At 41.2% G+C, this 19097-nt stretch overlaps 1 protein-coding gene across 1 annotated transcript in view; it reads right to left on the minus strand.

Moving 5' to 3' along the window:
* Window positions 1-2109: 2109 nt before the first annotated feature.
* Window positions 2110-19097, minus strand: part of LOC140071204 (solute carrier family 13 member 1-like) — a 35741-nt gene continuing 18753 nt past the window's right edge. The window contains exons 6-16 of the mRNA XM_072118610.1: window positions 18615-18660; window positions 17671-17709; window positions 16412-16560; window positions 15296-15415; window positions 12049-12147; window positions 10433-10534; window positions 7826-7926; window positions 5813-5940; window positions 5528-5689; window positions 4417-4554; window positions 2110-4306 (exon numbers count right to left, since the gene is read on the minus strand). Coding sequence (XP_071974711.1) covers window positions 4166-4306; window positions 4417-4554; window positions 5528-5689; window positions 5813-5940; window positions 7826-7926; window positions 10433-10534; window positions 12049-12147; window positions 15296-15415; window positions 16412-16560; window positions 17671-17709; window positions 18615-18660 — 1225 coding nt within the window. The 3' untranslated portion in view covers window positions 2110-4165. The remainder of the gene's footprint in view (window positions 4307-4416; window positions 4555-5527; window positions 5690-5812; window positions 5941-7825; window positions 7927-10432; window positions 10535-12048; window positions 12148-15295; window positions 15416-16411; window positions 16561-17670; window positions 17710-18614; window positions 18661-19097) is intronic.

A 19097-nucleotide genomic window follows, 5' to 3' on the forward strand; every position in this document is an offset into this window, starting at 1 on the left:
TGTCAAAAATGCATGCGTTTTTTGACGGACTGCTTAAAAACGGGCCCAAAACGGCATGTGTGCCATCACCCTTAGGGTGAAGACACACGTGGTGTTTTTAGGCCGTTTTTAGTTAGTGCATTTTCAGATCGTTAAAAAACGCATCCGTTTTTGTCAGTTTTTAAAAAAACGGATTTAACGATCTGAAAACGCACTAACTAAAAACGGCCCAAAAACGACCTAAAAACGCCACGTGTGTCTTCAACCTAAGGGTGCGTTCATACGTTGCAGTCAAAATTGCATCACAATTAGCTTTTAGGTGCAGTTTTGTCAATTTCACAGGTGAACAACGTGAAGTGAACGGGTGAATTTGATTTTAAAGGAGAAAGCTGTTCCACAAATTTCATTCACCTGTTGATTTGATGTCTTTAACTTGTTAAAATAAGTCATACCACCTAAAACCAACCCAAAACTAATGGCGATGCAGTTTTAGGGTGCGGTCACATGTCGCGTTTAACGCATGCGTTTAAAAACGCATTGGAATAGCTGAAGAGTGATTTGCCTAATTAAACACCTCTTAACACTTGTGTTTACAAAACGCATGCGTTAACCGCGATGTTAACAACCACATGGGTTAACCGCGATGTTAACGCATGCGTTAACGGTTGCGTTTTGTAAACACAGGTGTTAGCAGCTGTTTAATTGGGCAAATCGCTCTCCAGCTATTGCAAACGCATGCGTTAAACGCAACGTGTGACAGCACCCTAGGTGTTTTGTATTGTTTACATGCAAGGCACCTGGTGCTCATTCCAGAACACATGCATTCCAGTGCATTCTGGCAAAGCTCCTCCCATTGCAGTTTCTGATGCAGCCTAAATGCATCAAAAAGCACAACATGTTCCTAGATTCCACAAGATAGGGGATAAACAGCCCGCTGGGAAGTCCAACAGTCACAAGAGGTCGTCTTTCCACTAATAAATGACGTGGTATGTGGCACATGTGCTGCTGGAAATGCCTAGTGCTCTGCTTGGGTATTTTTACCATATGCATAGACATTGCATGAAGTGGCAGGTCGCATATTATAGCCAACTTTAGATTCATTGGTGGTAACCAGCCCCTGTTCTTGTAAGAACTGCATCTAAGAAACTGAATTTGTGAACGCACCGATGTTCACATTTCAGGGTGCGGTCACGTGTACCGTAAGCACTGCCTTTACAAACTCAAAGCTAGCATATTGGGATGGGCCTCGGCCTGATCGCATGTTTCTATGGAAACACATGCAACATGTATCCAGAACCTTGTCTCTTGCACCTATCGCATGTTTCCTTAGAAAAGCATATGCGAGGAGTCCAAGGTCTATCCCCATACGCTAGCGTTGCGTTTGCTAGCACTCGCAGTAAGGGTCCATGCACACTAACGTATGGGGATGTATATACGGTCCCCATAGTTATCTATGGCGCCCGGGCTCAGTACGGTGAGCACAGCGTGTTTTCAGCTTAAATTTCCTTTTGGCTATGCCCAGCTTTCAACCTTAGGGTGATTGGCACACGTGCCGCTTTGTCCGAGTTTGCAAATGCAAACAAAGCCGCACCCACCGGGTGGGGGCGCCCCGACCGCGACCTGCCCCGGTGGGTGCGGCTTTGTCTGAGTTTGCAAACGCAGACAAAGCGGCACGTGTGCCAATCACCCTTAGTTGCCAGCATTTGTGCTACAGCTAATCAAAGGTATCTGCAAACTATGCAATCTAGTGTAAGTTTCTTTTTTCTGGACTATCAGACAAAATTAGGCTACTTTCATCCCACATCTAAACAAGTTGCATCCTGTAGCAAATACAGGATGGAAAGATGCAGCAAGCTACATCTTACCATCCTGCAGAGCGACACATACAAGAGGCCTTTGGATAAAACAGTATTGTATCCATCCCTGGTCTCCATTACTCCATTCTCAGTCTACTAAATCACTGGCTTCCTGGGGGAACAGGACGACGTATCATACAATACGGGTCTACAGTGGCATAGGGTCAAACCCACCGTTGTAAGGACACTTTGGGAATCCACCCAACATATCCCTACAACGGAGGGCTACAAAGAGAGATGAATGCAAGCAAAGAGGAATCCATGAAGACAACAATTATTACAATCATCGCATTTTATTCAAAACTTTATTAATAAACGCTTGGAGTCTCGGATCAGTCTCTCCATGTTAATAAGATACATTAATTTATAGTACAAAACCTCCCCAAAAAAAACCAGAACATGAGCTCTGTGCAATTGACCTGTGATAATGCATGATTTTTTTTTTATCCTACTGTGCAAATAAAAAAGAAGCATTGTCCAGCACATGCCAAAGGGGCGTACAATGGGTCTGGGCATAGAGCTGCGGGTCACAGACTGAGCATACCAAAGCTTTATTATCAGGGGTACAGCTGTGCCATGCTCCTGCCCCACACTGGGATAGTCTCATGTCCAGTAGTGACCAATCTCATTACTATATAGTGTTAACCTCTTCCCCGCTAAACATAAATAGTGATACCCGCCATCAGTGAGTCCCGCACTGTACGGCTGAGAGGTACCAAAACAAGGAAAAACTTAGTTCATTAGCAAAATCTAAGATTTATTTTTCTCCCTTTCTCCTTTTTCTGACATCCTATAGCACCAAAGGTAACAGCTCCGTAAAGAGTGAAGATTACATTTACTTCCATCCCTCGTGTTTTTCCAGTACAGTAGAACATTAAGTACACAAAGTTTTCTCACGGTAAGGTTATGTCTGAATTGTGGGTCATTTATCCGCATAGGTAAGTGTTTTAGGTCCTACTTTTAAGACAAATCCACCTTAAAGTTTCCTTAAAGTCATGCAAGAATTGCAAAAAATTCGGTTGCCGCTATAAAGCTCTAGCCTTAAAGTGAATCTATTCGCAGTTTGCCCATGCAATATTAAAGATCTGCGTAATTATACCTTTATGTATGTCGTTAGTAGCAGCAGGACTGTGAAAAGAGATTTGGATTGCAGTAATTGTAGTTTTTTTTTTTCTACTACACTGGGGTGAGCGTCCTCACACTGCTGTGCTCTGTTCTACAACCCCTCAAGCTCTGGAGTCATCAATGAACACAGCAGTGTTAGGAAATGCCCATTACAGTCCTGCTGCTACTTTTATTATACACAAAGTTATGATTATATACCTGACCAGGGCCAATACTGAACAGTGCCGGCAGTTTTGCATTGTCAGCAGTTTTGCCCAACTCCCTTTATAGAATATCTGGCACTACAAACATCTATAACGCAGCTGTTCTTGGACAGAACCGGAGATTGTTGGTTGACCCACAATACATTGGTGTAAAAGGGGTGCACAATTTAGCTGTAGCCATTAAAGGACAATATTAACGGTTTTATAGGGCTCTGATGGTTACATACCCTGTATAAAATTTAAACCCACCTGACACTTTAAGTGTCATAGGGGAGGTCCCTTCCTGTATGATGTCCTGGGTCTGTGCACAGAACCCACTAACCAGCCAGACTCAGATTGGATGTTTTAGCTGTCAATCAAGAGCCAATGGGATGGGAAATGGATTATTCATTGCAGCAGAAGGCAACGTCCACCATCATGACCATCAAATGGTGTCTGCTTAAACCACTTTACCCCTCACCTGATACTCAGCAGTGTTGAGGGGTCAAATGTCCCTTAAAAAACAAAAGGCAGATTGCTATGGTCACAATTTTTGGCTACATGTGAATACATAAAACACTTGTGAGAAGCCACCAATTATCATTAGTTCTGAATGTTAGTGTTACTTAATTTCAAGGGGTTAAAGTGATAAAATAAAAACATCTCATTCTAAAAAAATTGGCAATGGGGCGGAGTAGGAATCAGTAATCATAGATATAGGGGGCGGCTCCATCAGCAAGTGATCAGATTGTATGTATTTCTGGGATGGAGAGTGCCAGGCTGTATCATAATGCTAATTATTTTTGTAATCCATCTATAATGCTTTACCGTGTCCACTAAACTGGGGGCAACCTGCGTACTCCATGTCTTCAGCCAATTCCCACTGTGCCAGAGCCAGTAGATAATACTCAGACTAAAAACACTTGGAGAACACTAATTGCTTATATTCATGTCCAGAAGTCAATCAGAATCTGCCTTCTTCACGCGAGAAATGTAGATGGTAAAAGAGAAAAAAAAAATTGATCACGGAGTCACAACTGCTGATGTGTTGTGAGATGCCCAGTCTGGGAAAGAGTTCAGGTCAAACATGGGGACACCCCAGGTGTAAAGTCCAAACCACAAGGCGATCATGCTGATGAGGTTCGTGCCCAGCCCTGCTTTCATCTGTGATTGGGAAGAAAGAAATATACACAATCAAATTGGGAATAATAAAATATAAGACAAATTCTCAATTTCTACCACTAGGGGGAGACAACAGCCAAGTTTCTACTCACCATGTCCGGTACAGTGAGGTGACCATACGAAAATACAATGGCGTTAGGGGGATTGGCAACAGGCAGGAGGAAAGCACATGAGGCACTTATTGTAGCTGGGATGATAACCAGAAGTGGATTTACTCCGATTCCTTCAGCCTTTCAAGAAGAATATACAAAAAACAACTTTGTTAGGAGTTTAAAAAAACTTAATTTTTTGTGCACTTTCGATGTGGTCTTTGGATATGGAGATTCGGAGGGGACAATCCAATGGGTCAAAAGGAAAGACTCTCCTTGTCAATCAGTATGTGGGCAGAGTAATCAGGACTCTCCTTGTCAATCAGTATGTGGGCAGAGTAATCAGGACTCTCCTTGTCAATCAGTATGTGGGCAGAGTAATCAGGACTCTCCTTGTCAATCAGTATGTGGGCAGAGTAATCAGGACTCTCCCCAGTAGTGGATTATAATAGAAGTGGTTATGGCAGAAGCTCAAGGCCCAAGACTTCAAAAGGGCCCATGGTCACCCAAAACACCCACCGAATTTTATACCGAGAAGGACATTTACCAATGAAATCCTTGTACATCTGTTCTTTCTCTCAATACACATGTACACAAGAGCCATTTCAGGACCTTTGAAAGTCCTGAAACCGCAGATTGAAAGCAGGCAGAAGAAGCAGATTCTAGTACCAGATGTAGGAGGTTAATTCCAGACTTGTAGGGGCTATAATATTCATACAGCGCAGAGCCCATGGCAGGCTTAATCCACCCTTGACCCACCCTGTCAATCACTGTGTGGGCGGAGAAATCAGGATTCACTGTCAATCACTGTGTGGTAATTAGGACACTCCCTGTCAATCACTGTGTGTGGGTGGAGTAAGCAGGACTCCCGCTGTCAATCATTGTGTGTGGGCAGAGTAATCAGGACTCTCAATGCCAATCACTGTGTGTGGGTGGGGTAATCAGGACTCTCACTGTCTGTCCTAGGAGTCCTGAATGGATTTTTTCTTCTTTTTACTCAATAATCCTGCTACAAATATTAGAAGCCTATGTATGAACGCTCAGACCGCAGCAGAAAATCAACTGAAAGATTCACCATTAGTACACAACAGCATCTCCTATTGTATGTTCTTACCAGTGAAGATAAAATGGGTTGAAATATGGTGATGGTGGCCGGGTTACTTGCTACCTCCGTCACAGAAGTCACTATTAAGCAAACTATCAGTACAATCACCCAGACCGGCAAACTGCTCAATGGCTCCATCTTCTTCCCAACCCAAACCGACAGACCAGACACCTACAAAAGGAATCGGATTCACAACAGGTCAGATCACATAATGCACACATCTACTATCCCCCTGGTGATAAGTCTCCTCCTTTATTTCTAGAAGGATAGTGATGGTGCAGGATAGTCACTTACCTCGCATCCCTTAGCCAGAGCGAAACCTCCTCCGACCAAGACGACGATATGCCAGGGTATACATTCCTCAAACTCCTTCCAGGTGATCATCGGGGTGGATTCTGCCGCTGCTGACGATCTGGGCTTTTCTAGAATAGAAACAATCATGAGAATCAAGTTTACATTACATACACTTTCAATTAAAGGATATCTACCACCAAGATGAAAGACTTAATGCAAATGAGCCAGAGGGGCTCCAGACTCCATTAACGCCTCAGGCTCATTTGCATACAGTCCTTCATCCTGGTGGTAGATGCTCTTTAAAAGGTGTTTGATGGTTATCCCCTATCCACAGAATGGGGGATAACAAGCTGATCAGACGGTCCAACGGCTGGGTCCCCCAACGATTACAAGAATGGGAACCCCAGCAATCTGGAGAATGAAAAACCTGTTCTCAATAGTAGGTGGAACGGAAGCTTGAGCATGCGTCCTTCATGTTCATTCCAAATAATGGGAGTGTTGGGATTGCTGAGCACAGAGCTCTGATATTACCAACACTCTCATCCGGCCCCTCGACCAGTTAGTGAGAACAAGACCTCCATTCCCCGTATTGCTCAGGGTCCTTTCTTGTGAACCTTGCAAGAACGCGTATTATGTGCTCCATGTGAGTTTTAAATTTATGCAAATTAAAGAACCTTAAAACTAGCAGCCCCCTCCGTTAGGGTATGAAATGTCCTTTATAGAATTCCATCTTTTATGTGAAATGTCACCCGTTTACCTATACAAATATCTTCTCCAAAGTCAGGCAAATAAGACTCTAAACTTGACTCATCTCATGCTAAAATGAGCAGTGGTTGCAGAAGTGGCGTCACGTCAGAAATCGTCTTTTCTATTCCATAGCACCTAGAAACTTTCCTTTTTGTCATATTAAAGATAAGGATATCATCTTTCAGATCACATCAAGGCATGTGGCTTTGTGAGCTACAGAAACAGAGATACGGGCAGCTAAAACTGGAGATAGATAGTTAAAGGGGTTGTCCGCTTTCATCAAATAATTGATATTGTGTGCATAAGGATAAGTTATACAATTTTCCAATATACTTTCTGAATGGATTCCTCACGGTTTTCTAGATCTCTGCTTGCTGTCCTGTAATAGAAGCTAATATGTTTACTTCCAGTGGACAGAAATCTGTCCATGGTAATGTAAAGAACAGACAGGTGCCGCCTCGTTATCACACACAGCTCTGATTACTCTCTATGATAGTAACGAGCCGCACACCATGGACAGATCTCTATCCACTGGAAGTAAACAGAAAAGATTTCTATAGCAGGACAGCAAGCAGAGATCTAGAAAACTATGAGGAATCTATACAGAAAGTATATTGGAAAAATATATAACAATAGCAATTATTTACTGAAAGTGGCCAACCCCTTTAAAATTTAAGCAGGAAGTGGATCTTTATCTGCATTTCTAACTGTCTGCATCTCCAGTTCTGTAGCTCAGAGCCGTATGTAATCTGAAAAATGAGATTCTCATCTTTAATATGACACAGAAAGCAGGTTGCTATAGAACAGAAGATAGGGGCTTCTGAACTGACATTGTCTCTCAACCACTAAAGTTGACTCATCTCATGTGGAAATGAGTCATATTTGCCCAACGTTGGAGGAGATTTTTTTGTATAAATGGGTGAGATTTCACATAAAAGAGGGAATTCTAGAAGGAATTTCAACCCATACCCGAGGGGTAAAACCTTGTAAATTGTTCCAGATTCCTGGGGGTACCATCACTAACGAGGGTCCCAGCAGTCATATGGACACTGATGTCATAACCTAGTGATCTGCCATCATCAGCCCAAGCTAGAACATCCCATTGTGTATACATGTCGTCTCCTCTTTCACAATGTATGCGGGATCCAGCAGGAGACTTGAGCTTTCCGTCTATGTGACAAATCTCTGCTTATGTGCAGTACGACACATCGATAATACAGTCCAACGAGTCATAACTCATAAAAACACCTAGAAATAGATGCTCACCCTTTGATCTACAACACCACCAGCTGGGCTTCCTTCCAGGTATAATAAATAATAAAAAGCCAAAGAGAATAGCCGAGGTAGCGTCCGACTTGTAACCTTTCCTGTTCACACACACACAAAAAAAAAAAAAATAAATTAATTAAAAAACAGGTTCTATAAGGGACTAAAATGACATCACAATTGTTATCGTAGCCCTGTACTGTGCCAGGTGGCCGATTCTGGACCCTCCGTGAATGGCTCAAGTCAGTAAATGCTACCCTTCCCCTCAAGTGGTGGATATTTCTCCACCGAAAAAAGCTAAAGAAATTTTGCGCTCGCTGAGATAAGTCGCCATTTACTGCTCCCCCTCAGATTCCTATTTAGAGTTGTGCCTCTATTATAGTCTCTGCCATCTCCATTGCATGTTATTACAGGAGTTGGACCCCAAGGCGGCAGCGTGCGGCTGGTGCTAGTGGCGCCTACTTTGCTCCGTGCTACACATTGGATTGATGCTCCTGTTTATTGTATTCCAACTTGAGGACATTTGCATCCATAGTCATGTGGAGACTACTGTTTGCTGAGAGTATGCATAATAACAATAATCAATAATAATTATCATTTATATAGCGCACACAGATTACACAGCGCTGCACTAAGCATGGCAAACTGGTCCTTGTGCCCAATGGGGCGCACAATCTAATCAACCTACCAGTATGTTTTGGATTGTGGGAGGAAACCAGAGTACCCGGAGGAAACCCACGCGAACACGGAGAGAACATACAAACTCTTTGTAGATGTTGACCTGGATGGGTTAGAACCCAGGACCCCAGCGCTGCAAGGCAGAAGTGCTTCCCACTCAGCCACCGTGCCGCCCAATGCTTACTCTTAAAGGGGTTTTCCCACGGGATAGGAACCAACTTGCTGAGACCCCCACAGATCACAAAAACGAGGGGTCTGATGGAGCAAACGGCCGAAACATGACTGTTCTGCTCCATTAATCTCTATGGAGCTGATGGAGATCTTGGAGCGCAGCGCTCAGCAATTTCCGTCAGCTCCATAGAGATTAATGAAGCAGAATGGTCATGCACGGCTCCATGACGAAACGATGAGGGGTCTGACGGACCCTTCGTTTTCGCGATCTGCGGGGGTCTAAGCACCGAGACCCCCACTGATCAGCAAGTCAGGCCCTAACTTTTCTTCGTGGGAAAACCCCTTTAAAGGAAACCTCCCATGAGGATTCTACTAGGAGAAGTAGATCTGATGGTAGGTTTGACCAATTTGACAGCTTTGTGCAGCGCTGTGTAATCTGTGTGCGCTATATAAATAAAGGAATTATTATTATTTATTATTAGGTTCCTCCTCCCTCTGCCCTAATCTGTAATTTAATAATCCTGGAACCTAACCTAATCTGTTAAAAACGTTATTTTAGCGATATGTAAATTAACTCCGGATGGTAGATTTATTTTTCAGTTTTTTTTCTCTCTTCTACTTTGGGCCCTGCAAGACCAATTCCCATACACTGTATTGTATGTACTTATTGTCCCTCCATGTTTCCCTTAATAAAGTTTATGGTTGATTTAAAAAAAAAAAAAAAAAAAAAAAAAAAGAAAGAAAAAAATTTACACATCACAGAATTAAAAATGTGCCTTGGATTTCTATACAAATGGGTCCCATAAGAAAAAAAGGGGTCTCCCGACCCAAATTTGTATATTAGCATTTAAAAGAGCCGTTAAAAATCTACTGGAGTCATGAGAGTCCAACTCTGCTCCAGTTCCAATATCAACTCATCCCTCCCCATCTCCAGCCGGCCGCAGGTTATGCCACAGTTCCGGCCGGGGCGTAGCATATGTTCGCCTGTAAAATTCCCAAATCACCCTCCTATGAGCTACTCTGAACAATGGGCTCCCATTACAGCAGAACTGAGCCATAGATGGTCAATCACAGCCATGTTACATTACATCTTTTAAAAACAGGGGCACCAGAAATCAAATTGGCAACCCTCCATGGAACAACCCCTTTAAGAAGGGAATACTTCATGGTATACAGACCAATGGCCGTCTTCATATGTTTTGTAAGACATGGCCATTTCTACACACTTCCTTAAGACTAGGCATCATGTGAAATTTCCCCCAATTATCTTAATTTAAAAAAACAGACAAAAACGGATGAGATTTTTAACGGACTGAAAACGGGTTCAAAACGCCACGTGTGACACCACCCTAAGCCAAGCACTGATGGTAAGATGCCTGTAGGATGAACCAATAAATATGCATTTTAAATTACAATTCTTGGCAAATTTGAAGATAAAAAAAAGATAGAATTTTGCATGTAAATAGAGAGAATGGCAGAAAAACGCACAGATAGTTATATAAAATAATCTTGGATTGTATACAAGAGCATGAAAAGCTCAATGTGTAGCAGCCAGACGTCTGGTCATACAGGTCCAAGAAGCTGATATTATAGGGGTTAGGGAACTTTCTTATATGTATGGGACCCCCATCAAGATCAGGAATATTACATTACAACAGATAATAATTGTGTCAAATAAATACAGCAGATAAAAAAAAAAATATATATATATATATAATAAAAATATGCATATAATTGTATCCACCTAGCACAACTCACAGTCCAAACAGTGAATCCCAACCTGGGATAAATCCAGGGTCCCGTGTGAACCAGGACAAAGCCATAAACAGGAAGATTGTAAGAGTCACCACCTCCTGGTAACTGCAACATAAAAAAAAAAAAAATATAATAAAATATATTTACATAAACCCGTAGAATACAGTTTATGTGCACAGGTAAGGGAACCCCAGCGATCACAAGTTCAGGCGGGGGAACAATTCCACTGAACGTCCCCATATGGTGTACAAGCCGAACACCAGAGCAAAGTGTAGGTTCAGAGACCACGAGAGAAGGGTCTGAAATCGGGACATTGGTATAATTAATTGCTTAAAGGGGCGTTCCACTTTCAGCATGTGATTGATATTGTTTGTTTAATGAAAAGTTATAAAATTTTCCAATATACTTTCTATATGATTCTCTCACGGCTTTCTAGATCTCTGCTTGCTGTCATTCTATAGGACGCTTCATTGTTTACTTCCTGTGGATAAACACAGTACCTGCTCATGTGATGTCACACAGGTGCACGGCTCCTCAGATCATATCATAGACAGTAATTAGAGTTGCGTGTTAACAGCCGAGTGACATCACATGACCAGGAATATAAAGAGCCATGCACCTGTGTGACAACACATGACCAGGGTATAATGAGCAGTGCACCTGTGTGACAACACATGATCAGGTACCTGTTTATATCCACAGGAAGTAAACAAAGCCTCCTATAGAATGACAGCAAGCAGAGCTGGGTTCATGTCCCAAGGTCAACATCTGCAAAGAGTTTGTATGTTCTTTCCGTGTTTGCATGGGTTTCCTCCGGTTTCCTCCCACACTCCAAAACATACTGTTAGGTTGATTAGATTGTGAGCCCCATTGGGGACAGGGACCGATTTGGCAAGCTCTGTGCAGCGCTGCGTAATCTGTGTGCGCTATATAAATAAAGGAATTATTATTATTATTAAGCAGAGCTCTAGAAAACCACAAGGAATTGATACAAAGCATATTGGAAAATTGTATAACTTTTCATTTCACAAACAATATCAAATACTTGCTGAAAGTTTCCCTTTAAAAAGGAAATCTACCATTTGTTTTTATGCACGGTGAAACCAAACATACCTTGAGAATACTGTAGCTACACCGATGCAGAAACATATCTTGTTTAATCCCTGAACTGAGTAGTTTTGCTCAAAAAACAATTCTGAAAATTCAGGACCTTGGGAAAGCTGGGTACAGACTGACACAGAGTTTCCTGAATTGTCTAAACAGGACTAATCAACCTGAGATGGAGGACTCATACACAGCAGCTGGGGAATGGTGCAGCGTCAAGACAGTGAATACAGTGTTGAAGTACTGAGCAGACACAGGAGCACCAGAGCTCCATCATCAGAGCCTCATCAGCAAAACCACTCGGCTCAGGGATTAAACAAGATCTGTTTCTGCATCAGTGTAGCTACAGCATTCTCAATGTATGTTTGGTTAATAATGCATAAAAGCAAATGGTACATTTCCTTTTAGTTTGTGTAACTACCCCCCCCCCCTCCCAAGTAGGAAGTAGACAGTTCTATCTGTAGTAAATTTGTGGCATAGCAGAAACCTGTATATTTGATACAAATTTAAATTACCTTAATGGGCCCAGTTTTTCATATTCTTGTCTTAAAATTTTCCTTGAATCCTCATCACTTGGAGACTTGGATTTTCGCCAACACTGCATTTCTTTTAAGCTGTAACATAGATATGGGGAAGAATGAAGATAATCATTTCTCCTGCTCGGGGTCACATTAATTTACACTTTCATGTCGGGTTATTTTTTAATATGGAGCCATTTACCATTTTCTTTTTTCTTTCTACCAGTTTCAATGTATAATTACGGGATGACCCACAACATCCCTATTTATTCTGAACCTCAAGGCACCGAGGCATCAAGGTCCCAGGCTGCTACTCTCCCCCATGCTTTACACTGCAACACATTCATATTCGCTTACTAGCAGATTTTCATTTATGAATGGGCCGAGTCAGCACACTGAACCCACATCACATCGGATCATTATCCTGTAGCCTACAAAAATTCAGTTTGTCACCCGTTTCACCATTTAAAGGCAAGAACATGCTGGATTTTCTAGTTCTACAAGGTCGGGATCTGTAGAGCCCTCTGAAAAAAAGTAATGCATCATATACAAGAGGTCATAGTTATCTGGTGACCTATAGATCACCCGTGGAACCAGAAATTTCAGCATGCCCTGACCTAGGTGTAACGGCTATGCTGGTCTAAAGACTCAATCCTCAAAACCTTAGATTCCCCTTAGCAGCTTTTCACTTATGCCTGCACCTCATCTCTCCTGATAGAGATATATATATATATATTAATTATACACATACATATACTGCAAGCTATATAAGTATGGACACACCATCAATTAAAAAAAAAAAAAAAAAAAAACACACAAAAAAAAGTTATGGGTCTGAGTATATGAAGAGTTTCTATTTATGAATAATTATAATAATTAATTTCTATTTTATTAATATAGTAAAACATGTATTAACATAACTATATAAATTTGGTAGCCTGCATAAAGGACCACACAGTGAAAGCTGAAAAAACAAAGCCTGTAATAAAAAGCAGCAACCATGTTTTTTTTCCGTTGTGCCTCTATTGTAATTTTTTTGCCATCTTCCATATTGAATTTTCCCAAAACAAGTTGTCCCACAGAGCAATCCCATACTGCTTTGTAAATGGAATTAAAAAAAAACTTCCTGCCTTTGAAATGTGGGAGTGGAAAAAAACCCAAAACGGAAGAGGGTCTGGACTTGCAACAACCTCGCCAACTACACCCTAATACACATGATAGGACTCTCAGCTATCCAGTGAACAGGGGTCCGGTTCTCACTAATAGAATCTGCATCCTGCCTCTCAATCAATTTAAGTGCTAGAAATTGCAGGGCACAGCACTCTGGTATCTCCCATACTCTCATAGATACATAGGGGGAGATTTATCAGAAGTGCCTGAGGTAAAACTGTTCAAATTGCCCGTAGCAACCAATCAGAGCTCAGCATTACTTCTATAAAAGCCTAAGGGAAAATTAAAGATGAGCTCTGATTGATTGCCATGGGCAAATAGCACAGGTCTGATCTCAGGCACTTCTGATAAATCTCCCCCATAGTGTATGTGAATTCTGGAGATACCTGGGCGCTATGCTCAGCATTTCCCAACACACCCATAATATTTAATGGGGCGACAGGATACATACCTAGCATCTTGCTCAATCAATTATTGAGAATGGGAAACCCGTTCTCTGGATTACTGTGTGTCACATTCTCTCAGCATCTTGGACCCTCACTGATCATCTTATCCCCCGATACACAGGATCCTACAAACCTGGTATAAAACCTTTAAGGGGTTAAGACCCTTCAGGGTCCATTTACACCATCTAAATATGAGACAGGATTTGAAACATTCACCAAGATCTCGGCAACAATGGCCACCATTATGTAGGTCTAAGAGGATTATCCTCAGGTAACAAACACTCGGTACTTGGTTGTGCAGCCAGTCTATTCCACAGGGTTGTAGAAGTAATTCCACAAAATTTTATTTTTTACCAGAAATAATTACTAGTATCCAAGGCCTACACAGCCTCTATTGTTACTTCAGAGAACCTCACTAAATATAGATTTACAGACCCCATTATAAAACAGTCACCCCAATATACTGCATATAACATAACTTATTAGCCAAGAGATGAATTCACGCATGAATACAGGTAGAGGGACCCCAAAAAGATCAATCTTTTCACCATTACCGGTTGCTATGCCGGGCCTATATAGCAGTCACTTAGCAACGGATATCAACGCCAGAAATGTCAGGAGGTTACAACCCTCTATATCTGCTGAGAAGAGCCACTCCGTATACTAGCGACGAAATTGTGGCACGTATTAGCAGCTCCGCCACACAGGGGTCCAGAGGGGACAGATGGCCGATACCTCCCTTTGGAGCATAGATTTAACCCTAAATCCCCATAACAGCCGTGTGAATATGATCCCATTCACACTGTACACGCGTAACTAGTAGAGGCAGGGCCCCATATCAGGCTTTCGAATGGGGCCCCCCTTACCCCTTAAAAAAAATATACATATTTATATGCTCACAAATGTGAGTTACAGTTGCATGGTATACACAGTACTTATATAGAGCATAATGTAGTATATAAACACATCATACATTGTCTAGACATACAGCATATACACATCACAGATACAGCATATACACATCACATGTTGTACAATGTATATGTATATAATGGTGTACATAATGGTGTCCATTCTTCTGTCAGGTTGAATGATGGGGCCCCCCTGACACTGTGGGCCCCATATCAGCTGCTACCACTGTAGTTAAGCCCTTGTACACGATATGATCCACAATACTGTTCACACTGAATTCAAAGCACACACATAAATCACAGTATATCTGAGCTTAACCTAAACCTGGAACAATAAGCCAAAAAGTAAATTTTGATGACACAATACCAGAACATATATAAGTTTTTAGAATTTTAAGTACATCCATCCATAGGAGGAAGGGCAATTGCTGTATATTTTTCTTCAAAATCATTAAAAACTACAAACTGCCTGATAGATAGAAATCTATAATTTACAAGCTGGAAACCCCCTTTAGTCATCCCGCTGGTTACAAGAGAAATGTGAATCTTTGTAGCCCTGGAGTGTCCTTGTACAGTCTTGATAAGACAACCCCTTTAAGACTCCTATTTCTGGAAACCATCCATTATTTCGTTAGATCCTCAAAGATGTGAGCGGTTCCAGCAATAACTTTCTCACCCTATGTATTTACCAATACATTATAGAGCTGCACAATTTACCTGAAACCCAGGAAAAGCCAATTAATCCACATCCAGGAAAATATTAAGATAATGAAGGCGATGGGGAAGGAGAACGCAATCCAAGATCCAAAGTTCACAAACTGACATCCAGGGTATCGCCTGCAGAGAGATAAAGAGAGATCTAAAAATCTAGAGATTCTAAAATACTTAGGAATGGAAAGTGCAGGTTCTGAGTTTAAATTATTGTCCATGAAACCTGGAAATAACCCCACTATGGGCAGAGGGGACTCGGGTGGGGGGGGTCATGGGGTCTGCTCAGATCAATCAGTGGCCTCCCTGGACCATAGGATGTCACTTCCTCCTATGACATCCCATGCACGGAGGAGGCCACTGACAGCGGATGTGTGTTCCATAACCCTAGTACTTCCAACCCAGCTGTGCCATAGAATATGATGACATTGGGCACATATATATTCATTAAAAAGTATTCAGTTTCACCTGTAAATGGATGTTGGGTACACAACCTGGAGTTCCTGAATCCCTCATCAATAGAATTTCAAAACGTTCCAGACCCTTAATCTGGATCCTTTCTCAAGCCTTGACATGGCATTGGATGTCGTAGGAGGAAGTGACCTATGGTCTGGGGAGGCCACTGCTTGATCAAAGCCAATCCTGTGAATTTCAGGCACTAATGGCTCAATCAAAAAGACCAGACGTTCACTGTGGTAATGGAACTAGGAGGAGTAGGGCAAGTGCACTTTTATTTTACCCCTGCTCACAGGACATTTTGCAGGATTCCTACTCTCCAGGATGTTCAATTTCTGCTTATTTCCCACTGTTCACGGGTTCCGATGCTTCTGGGTTTCCCGCTATTGTCTCAACACCAATGAAATGACCACTCATCTAATCATTGGCTGAGGCAGGTCCCGGATGTGGCCAACGATTGGTCGAGGAATGACTTCCTGTGTGTCCTGAGGGACCAGGAAGTAGCCACCAGTCAGGATACTAGGCAGGGGCTGTTTGCATCAGCATTTTTCAACCCACTTTGAAAGTTTTCTAAGAAGTTTTTCCCAATTGTCAATTGCATAAAATATATCACCGATGTCTCAACGGCTTTTGTATATATAAAATACGAATATATGACGCCTTACTCACGTTTCAAACTGCTCAATAAATATGAGATTGGTGGAAGTCCCTGTGAGCGTGGACATCCCGCCAATGGTGGAAGAATATGCAATCCCAAGAGAAAAAGCTTTGCACATCATGTGATCACGTTTTGTCCTGTAGAACCGACCCGACTTCGTCTAAAAAAAAAAAATAAAAAAAAATGCAATCAATATTATTATTACTGCGTTGATCTATGTTCTCTAGTTTGGTTCCAAATAACTTTGAAATTAGGGTTTGATTGATTTTTTTTTTTTTTTTTTCCTTTTACAAAAATGGAACCTAACAGCCTATATACAGTAAAATAGTAACATCTTAATGTAATATGGTGGACCACATTGTACTATGATATGTCCCTCTAATCACAGAGTCAAGACCAGATGTTCTATAAATGCCTCCAAATCTGTTTTCTCCAAGCCAACAATATCTTGAAATCTTCCTCTGGTGACAATGGAATAAGTTCCAGGACCAGTGACATAAGCCAGGCTACCACCACAATATTAATCCCCCTCATAAAAGGAAATCTTTGGCAGCCCAGAGGTAAGTCTTTGTGTCAAATTTTAAAGCTGCCAGACAGGGTGTAATAGGGAAACTATAACTCAACATCGGGTGATGTCAACCACCAGACAGTACACAGTAAAATGGGAATATTTGTCTATGGAAATACTGAGTAGACATAACACCACAGCCCAAGTGAAAGCCAAAACAGGACTACACATCCTCTTACAACAGAAGCATTGGTGGCTCCGATCAGTAGTGGATTATAATATAAGTGGAAGCCCAGGGCCCAAGTCTTCTAGGGGGTCCATGGCCACCCAAACCACCCACCAAATTTGGACTAAGAAGGACCTTCACCCATGAAATCCTTGTACATCTATTCCTGCTCTCAATACACATGTACACAAGAGCCATTTCAGGACCTTTCAAGGTCCTTCAATGGTCTTGAAACCGCAGATTTGAAGCAGGTATAAAGGACGCATCCTCCATTCCCTAAGAAGCTGATTCTAGTACCAGTTGTAGGAAGTAATCCAGACTTGTAGGGGCTGTAATATTCATAGGGCCTGGGATTCCCTAGAATTCCCTCGCTGATTGTGGGGTCTAGTTGTGAGAAGTGCATTTTTACCCTCAGGCTTCTACTGCATATCCTGTATGGGCTCTCAAGAAGGTTACCTCAAGCCAATTCCTCTCTACAGGTCTTGCTTTTGTATATACACAACTAGTAGAAAACCTTTTAGCCTTTTGTTAATTACCTGTTTGGAATATCTCCGACTTTCAAATGCAGGTTCCTCCTTTAAATAAACAGAATAATTTGACATGAAGTCAGCGTATTGCACAAGGTATTCATTTAAAAAAATATATTAAAAAAATATAAAAATAAAAATTGTATTAACCAAATTTTTTCTGCTACAAAATGTTTATTTTTAATAAGAAAGTTAAAAGCTAACTAAACTTCGGACCATTCTTTTAATTTCTGGAATGAATAAAACAGGAGATGATGGAAAACTTTGCAACAAATGCAGATTTTCTGTTTCTTTTTTCTGCTTCCTTCTCCTGTCGTGAGCAGTGTATCAGAGTCTTCTGAGCTCTGTCCACTTCATACAGATAATGATTAACTCTTTCCATAGCTATAGAATATTTCAGCAGTGGTGAATAGACTATTCAGTGACCGTCTGTGAAGAGTTTATTTATTAGACTGATCACTTTGAAAAAGTCAAAAATTTTCCATTAAAAACAAAAGCTACATAAAATAATTACTAAAACAACCCACACCAATTAAAAGAAAAAGTTATGGTTCACTTTTATGGTCACTTTCGCAGCTCCTTACACAGGCCACTTGAGCTGTTGGAAGGCCAAAAATAATTTAAAAAAAAAAGTCTAAAAAGAGTCCTCAAGTACAGCATCTTTTTATGGAATTGGGGGGGGGGGTTGAGGTATTATTCTGAAGAAACAGTTCTCACGCAGAAAGAAAACAAAATAATCTGCAAATTATGAAATGGGCAAATCTACTATAAAAAGAGGAAAGAAAAAAAACTCATCAGATAGGGCTTGAATTTTAAAAACACTAATTTACACCAATGGCAAAAATAAAAAAAACCTAAAACTATTTTTGCATTGTTGAGGTTTCGGAACCTTTTTAGGGTAAAATAAGAAATAAATAGGAATGTCTGTATGAGGCCGCGATGATCCCACAAACCTCATTTTCTTCTGTGTTCGCGATTCCATTATCCAAAATATTATTGCTGAAACAAAAGAAAAAAAAAAAAAAGAAAAAAAAATTGGAAATTCAAATGTCAACATAATTTTCCTGGTGGCTGCTCCCCGGGCCCCCATCAGCATCCAATTACCGCTGAAGAAAATTATAGGTAAGGACATCCCTGCTCTGCTTCAATTCTATTTGTGGATTTCATGCAGGTCCCATACAAATAAATATGGCAAAAAGGAAAATGAAGTTTTCATCCAAGTGTGAATTTTATCCAAAAAAATCCCCCAAACCACTGCTATATGTCCTTTCAGCTCTGTATTACAGAGGCGAGTCATTCAATGTGCTGCCATATTGTGCTTTTGTATAGGTCCACATCTAGATTGTTAGTAGTCACATTTATCTATAGTGAATGGGGCACTTAAAGGGATTGTCCACTTTCAGCAAATAATGGATGTTGTTTGTGTTATGCAAAGT

The sequence above is a fragment of the Engystomops pustulosus genome, chromosome 7 (assembly GCF_040894005.1).
Source record: "Engystomops pustulosus chromosome 7, aEngPut4.maternal, whole genome shotgun sequence".
NCBI classification, from domain to species: Eukaryota; Metazoa; Chordata; class Amphibia; order Anura; family Leptodactylidae; genus Engystomops; species Engystomops pustulosus.